Source organism: Etheostoma cragini, chromosome 1, assembly GCF_013103735.1.
Source record: "Etheostoma cragini isolate CJK2018 chromosome 1, CSU_Ecrag_1.0, whole genome shotgun sequence".
NCBI classification, from domain to species: Eukaryota; Metazoa; Chordata; class Actinopteri; order Perciformes; family Percidae; genus Etheostoma; species Etheostoma cragini.
This window is the reverse complement of record NC_048407.1, coordinates 34,381,492-34,394,290: the sequence shown is the minus strand read 5'-3', so window position 1 is coordinate 34,394,290 and position 12,799 is coordinate 34,381,492. Positions and strand designations below refer to the sequence as shown.

At 43.4% G+C, this 12,799-nt stretch overlaps 1 protein-coding gene across 1 annotated transcript in view; it reads right to left on the bottom strand.

Moving 5' to 3' along the window:
- LOC117956621 (transient receptor potential cation channel subfamily M member 1-like) overlaps positions 1-12,799 on the bottom strand; it is a gene marked incomplete at its 5' end in the record, with an annotated part of 25,104 nt that overhangs the window by 10,850 nt on the left and 1,455 nt on the right. The window contains 11 exon segments of the mRNA XM_034891816.1: positions 777-1,069; positions 1,737-1,766; positions 4,088-4,228; positions 4,320-4,370; positions 8,111-8,245; positions 9,090-9,260; positions 9,505-9,605; positions 9,743-9,815; positions 10,811-10,934; positions 11,804-11,978; positions 12,280-12,451. Coding sequence (XP_034747707.1) covers positions 777-1,069; positions 1,737-1,766; positions 4,088-4,228; positions 4,320-4,370; positions 8,111-8,245; positions 9,090-9,260; positions 9,505-9,605; positions 9,743-9,815; positions 10,811-10,934; positions 11,804-11,978; positions 12,280-12,451 — 1,466 coding nt within the window.

Below are 12,799 nucleotides of genomic sequence, written 5' to 3'. Positions count from 1 at the left end.
AGTGTATGAATGTGTGTGAATGGTGAATGTTTCCTGTAGATGTAAAAGCGCTTTGAGCAGTTGTTAAGACTAGAAAAGATATATAAATACACACACTTACATTTACAACACTGTTAGAAATCCCTGCAGACACACAACACGCAGGAGACGAGACACAACTGTAAAAACTCCCTGCAGACACACAACACACAGGAGACACAACACACCGGAGACACAACACTGTTAGAACTCCCAGCACACGCACAACACAAAGAATACACAGGAGACACAACACACAGGAGACACAACACACAGAAGCTTTGTTAACTTCCTGTTGAGAGTGTGTCAGTGTGTGTGTGTGTGGCTAACTTGGAGTTGTCCTCCAGGTCCTGGAAGATGTATTTGTGTGTTTCTGTATGTGTCTGTGTGTGTCTCAGAGTGTGTGACTAACCTGTCCACCAGGTCCTGGAAGATGTGTGTGTGTCTAACCTGGAGTTGTCCTCCAGGTCCTGGAAGATGTGTGTGTGTCTAACCTGGAGTTGTCCTCCAGGTCCTGGAAGATGTGTGTGTGTCTAACCTGGAGTTGTCCTCCAGGTCCTGGAAGATGTGTGTGTGTCTAACCTGGAGTTGTCCTCCAGGTCCTGGAAGATGTGTGTGTGTCTAACCTGGAGTTGTCCTCCAGGTCCTGGAAGATGTGTGTGTGTCTAACCTGGAGTTGTCCTCCAGGTCCTGGAAGATGTGTGTGTGTCTAACCTGGAGTTGTCCTCCAGGTCCTGGAAGATGAGTGTGTGTCTAACCTGGAGTTGTCCTCCAGGTCCTGGAAGATGTCGTCCACCAGCTCGCTCTGAGAGGACTCGTGGGCCATGGCCTTGTAGAGCTTACAGGCCACCAGCGCCTTGGCCATGGCCTCCTCGCCGCGTTGCCATAGGAACAGCGCCATTTTCTGGCGCTTCATGAGCACGGCCCACACCATGAGCTCGTGGAACGGGTACAGGAAGCGGCTGACCTCGGGGTCGTCCACGTCGATGTCCACTTCCTCTTCCTTCTTATTCTTCTTCTTCCCTTTCCCCTTCGCAAGCGGCTCGTCGTCCTACAGCAGGAAATTACATCATTCTACTGAAATAAACCCTTTAACCACTGCTTTAATATTTAGCTTTATTATATTTTAAGTTTATGATATATTATTAGTTATGAACCCCTTTGCCCACTGCTTTAATATTTACCTTTATTATTTTATTAGTATATGATATATTATTAGTAATGAACCCTTTTATCAACTGCTTTAATATTTTGCTTTGTTATATTATTGGTATATGATACATTATGAGCAATGAACCCTTTATCCACTTCTTTAATATTTAGCTTTATTATATTATTAGTATATGATATATTATTAGTAATGAACCCTTTATCCACTGCTTTAATATTTAGCTTTATTACATTCAGTAGTTTATGATATATTATTAGTAATGAACCCTTTACCCACTGCTTTAATATTTAGCTTTTTATTATTATTAGTATATGAAATATTAGTATATAATACATTATTAGTATACGAGATATTATTAGTATATGATAAATTATTAGTAATTAACCCTTTATCCACCACTTTCATATTTAGCTTTTTTTTATTATTTTAAATGCAAATTGGTCCATTCAGGATTAATTTCCTCAGAAAAATACTTACAATATGTGAAATACATGAGGAAATACTCAGAACTACATACCTCCATCAGGAAATACTCAGAACTACATACCTCCATCCCAAGAAGCTTCAGAGCTTTCGGCTGCAAGAGAAGAAACAGAAATGTTCAATATTATTTTTATTAATATCAGAATCCCCTTTGTTTGCCAGGTATGAGGACACATATGAGGAATTTTTCTTTGGAGCATCGTTACTCACACTGTGTTTACAGACAAAAACAACCAAAACAAAAATGAACACACTAATATATACACAATATATACACACTCTAAACAGAAACAATACAGAGGCTTGAGTGAACGAAGAGTTTAATAAAATTATTTTAATGTGGAGCATAGTACAAGGGATACTGGGATAAATAGTATTATGTTATTATATTACAATATGAACAGTATGACCATATGAACAGTTATGTATTAAGAAATGAGAATCATGAATAAATAATAAATAATAAATGAGATGTGAGAATGGGAATGATGAATAATACTAAATAAGTGGAATAATAGTGGAACCAGTAAACAGGTCCTGTAGTGACCGTTTTACTGGGTTATTGACCAGAACTGAACCTGACACTGTGGGTCAAAAGTCAGCAGTTCATCAGAGAGATTGCTTGTGGGTAGAAACTGTTCCTGAGTCTGTTGGTTTTGGCGTGCAGTGCTCCGTAGCGCCCCCCAGAGGGAGAAGCTGGACCAGGACCGTGTCCGGGGTGAGATGGGGGTGCGGTGATGGTTCCTGCCGTTCCTTGACTCTGGAGGAGTATAAGTCATGGACGGAGGGCAGGTTGGCACTGCTGATCTCTTCTGCTGTCCTAACTGTCCGTTGCAGATCCAAACCAGACAGTGATGGACGTGCAGAGGACAGACTGGACGATGGTCCAAGAAAGTGATGGATGTGCAGAGGACAGACTGGACGATGTTCTGAGACAGTGATGGACGTGCAGAGGACAGACTGGACGATGGTGTGAGACAATGATGGACGTGCAGAGGACAGACTGGACGATGGCTGCGTAGAAGTGGACCAGCAGCTCCTTAGGCAGGTTGAGCTTCCTGAGCTGGCGCTGGAAGAACATCCTCTGCTGGGCCTTTTTTTTTCATGATGGTGTCTGTGTTGGGCTCCCACTTCAGGTCCTGGGTGGATCCCAGAAACCTGAAGGATTCTACAGCAGACACAGGGCTGTTGAGTATGGTGATGGGGGGGAAGAGTGGGGTGTATCTTCCTGAAGTCCATGATCATCTCCACAGTTTTGAGCGTGTTGAGCTCAAGGTTGTTCTGACGGCACCAGAGAGCCAGTTGAGTTTAACAGATGGTTCTCCTGAGGTGTGTCATTGGTAAAAATCATTTTACTTGGGAGGCCGTTCCAATCAATTTTAAGTTTGCTCACAAGTTTCCTCGGCTTCTCCTCTTCCTCCACCTAGAGGAGTCCCCGACCCTGAGAGCATTCCACAATATTGCTGCTGATTTGTTTTTTACGAAGGAGATATATATTTTTATTCCCATATCCACTGCCCCAAGCCGCCTATATTTTCTGCTTTTATACATGATCTCTTTTTGTAAACTCTCTCGTTGTGCCCCATACCAGATTTACACATTGTTTATTTATTTTGATTGCCATTTTATGAGATGGAGTGAAGATGTTCGCAATAAAAGGGAGTTTTGGAAAGGATGAAAGTTTTTAATGATAGTAACTCTTGATTTATAATTGGTGTGTTTATTTTCTCATTTTTTTAGTTCCTCTTTAACCTCACTGAGCTTAAGCTCCCGGTTGCTTTTACCAGTTTTAAGTTGTTTGATGACTTGCACAACTTCATCTATTCTAATATTTCCCACGAGCTCTGAGAAGTCCAGAGAGCTGTATGAGGGAATCTTATCCAATAAAAGTTTTACAAAGCCGCTGTCTATTTGTATTTGTTTATATGTATATGCACATAATTCTCTGATCACGTTTCTTTTTTCATTTTCTTCCAACACCACTACACCGTCATGTTTCTTTTTAGATTTGATAAATTTACTTTGAATTTGCGGTCATCCAGCTTTAAGGGCGTGTATGAAATTACGTCTGTTATCTGTGTTTGTTTGTTTGTAAGTATTAAATAACATTTCATGATTAAAGTTATCTATTTGTGTTTTAATTTCCGACATGATTTCATCTTCAGAGTTTGATCTTCTCTTCCTGGCCGTACAGGTTGCTGTAGTAGTACTATATGTAGTACTGTGTAGTAGTACTCACTTTCTTGAGGCCATACAGGTTACTGTAGTAGTACTATATGTAGTATTGTGTAGTAGTACTATATGTAATACTGTTTAGTAGCACTTACTTTCTTGAGGCCATACAGGTTGCTGTTGTAGTACTATATGTAGTACTGTGTAGTAGTACTATATGTAGGACTGTGTAGTAGTACTCACTCTCTTGAGGCCGTACAGGTTGCTGTACAGTGTCCTGAAGCTCTTGCGGGTGTAGTTGCAGCGGTACGCTCCACCCATCAGGAGCTCCAGCACCAGGCCGATGTCAATCAGCGTGATCTGGTAGTCGGGGGGGAGGTTCCCCTGGAACACGCAATACTTTGTAAAGTACTCCATTGCAGTATTGATGAAAACATGAAAACATGAATACTAAAACATGGTTAGAAGTTCTGACCTTTTTCACTTCTCGGACTACAAAGTGGAGTGTGTTGGCCGGGCCCAGCTTCTGCAGGACACAAACAGGAAACTGCTGTAGTACAAGTACACAGCTCATGTAGTAAAAGAAAACAACTCATGTGGTAGAAGTACACAGCTCATAATAATGATAATAATCTAATTCAAATTCCGCAGAAATGTTATCAGTGTGACTGCTACTGGGTGCACATCCACATTCACACACATTGGAAACGTCAGTTAGGAGGCAGTTGGTCAACAAGGCCTCCAGGGAACGGCGTCATGTTAGGTGTGTGTGTGTGTGAGTGTGTGTGTTTGTGTGTGTGTGTGTATTTGTATGTGTGTTTGTCAGAAATTGTTACTGTGGTGATTTCCTCAGAGAAGGTGCCAGATATCCATTTTCAATGTTTTCTATCAGCAGTTGGTGTAAAGAACGCGAACACGTTTAGTCCAATAGTCTCCATAGTTACATATCTGCGACTGGAACAAGATTTCTTACATTTTGACCAACTATGATGTCTGAAGAATTAAAACTGGAGGAGAGAGAGACATTTGTGTGGGAAACTTCAAGAGATCCGTACTGCAGCCCCCCCCTCTATATGCTCCTCTCTAACTCTGAACATTCCACCACATACAAACACATAAGAAAATCTGAGCCGGTCTGAAAACGGGACGATACTTAAACTGGGATTCTGGAGAAACCGTTTTTGATATCTGAACGCCCATTCAGCCCAATAAACGCCAAAGTCTTGTCTTCGGTTTAAACTTTTAATCATCTCTCTACGTTAAAGTATGGCGTCACAGCATGGTCCCAAAGAGGGGGGGGGGGGGGGGGGGGGTTTGAGCAATGTTGAGCAATTTTCCCAAACGTTTCCTATTCAAATCAATGAGGAATTTTGCGCATTTTATTGCCGATTTTTTGAAAACCGTGCGGCAAATCTCGTGGAAACGTCATAGCTCACCATAACTGATCATTACACAAGTTTCAATGTATTGCGTATGTGCGTGTTGGCAACTCTTCGGGACTACTAGTTGGATGAAATTTGGCGGAAGATGAAGAATAACTATCAGGCTCCTCTCCTGTTGAACCAGGTTCCAGTTTGGATTCGGGAGGCAGACACCGTCTCCACGTTTAAGAGTAGGCTTAAGACTTTCCTCTTTGATAAAGCTTATTGTTAGGGAATAAAAATTGAATATTGTTAGGGAGTGAGGAGTCGCAGCGTCCGCCTAACCCGGCCCACCTACTTCTTGCATAGTTGTCAGATTTATCTATCATATAATCAAGAATATAATAAAACTAAAGGGAGACTTGGCATACAGCCCGATCCGGTTGGGGAGAGTTCTAGCCTGACCAGACTCCTCTCTTCACCCTGTCTCTCTTGGTTTTGCTGTAATAGTTTTAGACAGCTGGGGACATCCTTTGACACACTGAGCTCCTCTCTCCTTTATCTTTCAATCTTTTCATTTATGTGCATCCATGTCCCAGAAATGCTTGTTACTAACCTAGTTACTAACCTAGTTACTAACCTAGCTCTGGGGAGTCATTCCCCGGAGTTCTTATGTTCTTTTTTCGCCAGCATGTTCCCTTGGATCAGGGAGGCTGCAAAATCATGGTAGCAGCTGTCGTCATGGTCCCGCTACACGTTCTGTGATGCCATGTTCATCTGCTACACTCTGCGGTGCCCTGCTACGTCCTGCTGTGCCTTGTAATGCTGCACAGTTCCCTGCTATGCCATGCACTACTACAAAGAACTGCTACAAACTATAATTTTTTCTATTTTTGTTATTTCCACTAACCCCAACCGGCCAGACACTGCCTACCAAGAGCCTGGGTCTGTCCGAGGTTTCTGCCTAAAAGGAAGATTTTCATCGCCACTGTCGCACTGTTGCTTGCTCTGGAGGAAACGTCTAGAAGTGTTGGGTCCTTGTAAATTCTGGAGTGTGGTCTAGACCTGCTCTATCTGTAAAGTGTCTTGAGATAACTCTTGTTATGAATTGATACTATAAATAAAATTGAATTGAGTTGAGTTGAACTAGAAAACGCTTTTCCTGCAGAAATGCGTGGGAATGCTTAATAGCTGAATTGCTAAAGCTAACCTGGTTGAATAGCTTAAATCAGTAAGAAGATGTTGAAGTTGAAAGAATAGTTGAAAAAGTAGGAACGGTTTTAATGAAGTTGAATACACCACTACTGTAAAAAAGATGTGGAAACATTTTTAAAAATTTTAAATGCTAAAGCTAAACTGGAGAAATAGCTTAAATCAGTAACAAGATGTGGAAGTAGTGGGAATAATAATTGCTGAATAGCTGAACTGCTAAAGCTAACCTGGTGGAATAGGTTAAATCAGTAAGAAGAAGCTTCAGTAGTAAAAAATAGACTAAAAACTAGCAATGGTTTTAATTAAGTTGAATAACACCAATGCACCATAAGGAGCTCGAGCTAGATTTTAAAAGTTGAATGGTTTTAATAAGCTCAAGGTCAAGGTCAAGGTCAAGGTTTATTTATATAGCACATTTACAAACAGTCGCTACCGCCCCAAAGTGCTGTACAATTATAGATAACAATAATTCGGAAAAAAAAAATCTAAAACTGAATATACCAAAAACAACAAAAATACAACAAATAAAAAGCTTTGCTCAAATCAATACAACAACAAAATGTCACAGCTCGGCTTGTGTTAAAAGCCAGTGCAAAAAGATGAGTTTTTAAAAGTGATTTAAAACTCTCAATAGAGGAAGCTGCTCTAATGTTCAGAGGGAGAGAGTTCCAGAGCTTTGGACCTGCCACCGAGAAAGCACTGTCCCCTCTGGGTCTCAGTCTGGTTCTGGGACAGTCTAAAAGTCTCAGTCTCCTAATTTTTTCTATTTTTGTTATTGCCACTCTTCATTCTAACCCCAACCGGTCGACAGACACCGCCTACCAAGAGCCTGGGTCTGGGTCTGACCGAGGTTTCTGCCTAAAAGGAAGTTTTTCCTCTCCACTGTGGCCCTGTTGCTTGCTCTGGAGGAGACTACTAGAACTGTTGGGTCCATGTAAATTCTGGAGTGTGGTCTATCTGTATAGTGTCTTGAGATAACTCTTGTTATGAATTGATACTATAAATAAAATTGAATTGAATTGAATTGAATTAAAAGCAACTGGTCCTGGACCTGAGTGCTCTGACTGGAGCGTGCAAAACCAGCATATCAGATAAATAGGATGGTGCCAGCCCATTCAGAGATTTAAAGCCAAACTATAAGATCTTAAAATGGATTCTAAAAATAACTGAAAGTCTGCAAAAGATACGGACAAAAAAAACGTATGGAATAATAAAACAATAACACACATACACACACACACACACATACACATACACACACACACACACACACACACACACACACACACACATGCCACAAACACACAGACACACACACACACACACTGACATACACACATACGCACACACAGACATACACACACAAACACACCAACACACAAACACACACACAGAGACACACATACACACAAAAAGACACACAAACACACACACAGATACACACACACACACATACACACACACACAGAGACAGCCCCCCCCCCACACACACACAGACACACACACACAGAGACACACACACACACACACAGAAACACAAACACACACACACAGACACACACACACACAACAGGCTAACCTATCGCGTTAGCTCCGCTGTAAGGTAACCTAGCTTGTACGCTAACCTAGCGTGTGAGGTAACCTAGCTTGCAGCCTATTCAAGCATGTATGCTAACCTAGCGTGCTAGCTCACCGTGTTGTAGAGCTCCTCCAGCCGGGGGATTGTCAGGAAGTGATGGATGTTGACGCCGTTCTCGATCAGCAGCTTCACGAAGTCGACGCGGTCCAACACCAGGGCGTCCATCATGGCCTGTTCCAGAGAGTTCACCTGGTGACATCATCACCTCCTTCATCACCTTCATCACCATCATCACCATCATCATCATCAACAACATAATCATCCTCATTGTTATCTAGCGGCGTGTAGCTAGCAACGTAGCTCTGGCTGTGTATCTACCGGTGTGTAGCTATCAGCGTGTAGTTAGCGGTGAGTAGCTAACCATGTGTAGCTAGCAGCATGTAGCTAGTGGCTATGGCTCTGTAGCAAACGACGTGTAGCAAACGGCGTGTAGCTAGTGGCGTGAAGCTAGCAACGTGTAGCTAGCGGTGTGTAGCTAGCGCCGTGGCTGTGTAGTTAGCGGTGTGTAGCTAGCGGTGTTTATCTAGCGGCGTGGCTGTGTAGTCGCTCAGCATGTTGCCTTGGATCACGGAGGCGCCAAAATCAGGGTAGCAGCTGTCGCCATGGTCCCGCTACAGGTCCTGCGATGCCATGTTACATGCTACGCTCAGCGGTGCCCTGCTACGTCCTGCTGTGCCTTGTAACGCTGCACAGTGCCCTGCTATGCCATGAACTACTACAAAGAACTACTACAAACTACTATTTTTTATGACTGTAGCCACTCTTCATTTTAACCCCAACCGGTCGTCAGACACCGCCTACCTAGAGTCCGGGTCCGGCACTGGGTCTGGGCCTGGGTCTGTGTCTGGGTCTGGGTCTGGCCCCGGTTTCTGCCTAAAAGAAGTTTTTCCATGCCACTGTCGCAATGTGGCTTGGAGGAAAGTACTAGAATTGTTGGGTCATTGTGAATTCTGGAGTGGGGTCTAGACCTGCTCTATGCGGTGTGTAGTTAGCGGTGTGTAGCTAGTGGTGTGTAGCAAGCGGCTTGGCTCACCCAGCTGAGCAGTTCCAGTTTTCTCGGGTCCGTCTCCTCCGGCGGTTCAGGTTTGGTTTTTCCTCCTTTTCCTTTCTTCCCACGGGCTTTCCCCTTCCCTCCGGCGCCCCCTGCTGGTGCGCGCTGGGCCGCGGGACTCTTGGGCCGGTCGCTGGTTAGAGAGCTCATGGGCTGCAGAGAAACATCACACACAATGAGCAAAATGTGCAGCAGGAACACAGCTTCTGCTGTTAGCATGTAGCTGCATACATATATATATATATATATATATATATATATATATATAAATATATATATATATATCAGTATATATATATATATATATATGTATAAATATACACAGTATACAGATATTCAGTATATGTATGTATGTATGTATGTATGTATTTATGTATATAAGGCGTATATGACTGACCGGCCAGTGGTTTCCGAACACAAAGATCTGACTGCGAGCGATGTCCACTCGGTTCCAGGCCAGAGCCAAACTCAGCTGATCAGACGCAGACGCATTGGTCCCTACACGCACGCACGCACGCACGCACACACACACACACACAGTTGTATTATGGCAGAAATCACTCTGGAAGATTAAAGGTTATTCATTATTATTATTATTACTATTCATAATAATAATAATAATAACAATATTTTACCTTTGAGCAGAGCGGTGAGGATGGACATCTCGATGTCCTGTTGTCCCTCTGAGCCCATCCTGAACACCGTGATCTACACACCAGATACACACATTACACACAAGATACACACACAACACTGTGATCTACAAACCAGATACACACATTACACACAAGATACACACACAACACTGTCATCTACACACCAGATACACACATTACACACAAGATACACACACAACACCGTGATCTACAAACCAGATACACACATTATACACAAGATACACACACAACACCGTGATCTACAAACCAGATACACACATTATACACAAGATACACACACAACACTGTGATCTACACACAAGATACACACAAGTTATACACACTTCACATAAAATAGACACAACACCGTGATCTACACACAATATACACACTACACACAATATAGACACAACATCATGATCTACACACAAGATACACACATTACACACACTATACACAAATTAAATGCAATTTACACACAATATAAACAACACCGTGATCTAAACACAAGATACACACATTACACACAAGATACACTCAAAATCATGATCTACACACAATATACACACATTACACACACACACACACAATATATACACATTACATACAACATACACACATTACATCTCATCCATGCCACTGCCCCCCCCCCCCCCCCCCCCCCCCCCCCCCCGCCAATGTTCCTAGAGTTAACGAGTGGTTGTCTTGACGACGGTCCAACGTTAATCCGCGGGCGTTTTAACCAAATTGATGTGATTTTATTTGAGTGTAACCAAGGCAGCTGTTGTCAGGGGGAAGCTGAGGATTGTGGGATTAAAGAAAAGGACGAGGGACAGAGAACAATCTCCATTAAGAGGTTATAATGTTAAGGTTGATCCTGCTGCTGGGACTACATTACCCAGAGTTCATAGGTTACAATCTCCATTAAAAGGTCATTATGTTAATGTTGATCCTGATCGTAGGTTAGTTACGCACACAAACACACACCAGCCCCCCCCAGAGACGTACCAGCCCCCCCAGAATCGTACCGACCCCCCCAAGACGTACCAGCCCCTTCTTCTTCATGCTCTCCATCACCAGGAGGAGGATCTGCTGAGCTTGGCTGCGACTGTAGTTGAAGGTTTTCTGGATGGTAACGAGCAGCTGATCTTTGAAGGTGTTGCTTAGCAACCTGAAACACACATCACGGTCACTTAGCAACCTGAAACACACCACACTGTACCTTAGCAACCTGAAACACACCAGACATTCACGTAGCATTCTGAAACACACCACACGGTCACTTAGCAACCTGAAACACACCACAAGGTAACTTAGCAACCTAAAACACACCACAAGGTAACTTAGCAACCTAAAACACACCACGTGCATCACCTGCTGTTAGCATCCCATTGACTCCCATTCATACACTACTCTGGGTTTAAGTAGTTGTTGAACGCCGATAAAAACAATAAAAATTTAAAAGGAAAACACAAAAAATCTAACATACATTTTATTCACTTTTTTATCATATATTTATAATTTTAGTCACAAATTCTTGTGGAAAAGATGCCAAAATGGCCAAAGAAAATCCCCAAGATTTTTAAATTATGACACAAAATGTTGACTAAAGTGACAAAAGTGTCAAATTTCTAAAAAACAAAAGCAACTGAAACGTTGTAAAAGCTCCGTTAACGATGAAACTCTAATGAAAACAGATTAATTTGTAATCATAATTTATACTAATTTATACAGTTAATTAATCCCCGGTTAACACACACACACACACATACATGCAGGCACACATACACACATATAAACACACACATGTACACACACGCTCATTCACGCATAAATAGAAAGATATCAGAGTGTGTGTGGGGGGGGGGTTCAGCGCCCAGGAGGTGAAATAGCATCTCCACACTGTGTACCTTGGTTCTCAGGTTCACAACCCATCTCCCTCCAGATGGAGCTACTACCCCCCGTACTGCCCCCCCCTACTGCCCCCACCCCCCATGACTTGGATGAGGTTGCTGGGGTGTAGTCTCTGATGTAACTCACCCGTTTTCCCCACAGTGTTTGTGTGCAAAGGAAAGGATGTCAGAGGCGCGGCCGCTGCCGTCACAGACGACGACCGGGACCGGGGGGTCCTCCCTCAGACTCTCCAACACGACAGAGATGATGTTTGGACCCCCCTCCAGGACCAGACACACCACCGGGACGCCCTGACCCAGACCTGACACAGGAGACACATTATGTCATCCACGTCCACAAAGAACAAAATAGTGGTTCATTGGTTCAAGCAGACAGGAAGTAGTGACTGGAGAGGCTGAGACAGGACGGGGACACGTGCTATGTCTTTTTGGACATATCATGCTATGTCTTTATGGACTTTTGTGTGACTCTGGTGAGATGCGATTGGCTGTGTGACACTACTGTGTTGTGATTGGCTGCGTTCTGATTGGCTGTGTTGTTCCTCTGCTGCGTTCTGATTGACCGTGTTCCTTCGCTGCGTTCTGATTGGCCATGTGACCCACGTGTGTTGATCTTCTGCAGGGCGATGTGCTTCTCCAGCTGCCGGCGGAGCCGCACCTCGGCGCCGTACTTGCCGCTGGTCCCGTTGTCGGCCAGGATGAAGTGGGAGTGGCTGCTGTTCAGCACCGACAGCTTGCTGAGCGGGTTGGACATCGTCTGGTAGGGACGCGTCACCTGCAGCGCACGATTGGTCCAATCGGAGAGGGTCACAAATGAAGGAAGTGTTAAAGGCAGCGGGGAAAGAAATATTCATGTCCTGTTAAAGTACTAATATATATGTATACACTTATATACTACTTCAGTAAAAATGCTAATATGTATATATTAGAGCTGGGCAGCGATTAACATTTTTAATCGGGATGAATCGCATGATTTCCCCGATTAATTGCAAAATCCATCCATCCATCTTCGACCCCTTATACGGTATTGGGTCTCGGGGGCAGGAGCTCCAGTAGGGGACCCCAGACTTCCCTTTCCCGAGCCACATCAACCAGCTCCGACTGGGGGATCCCGAGGCGTTCC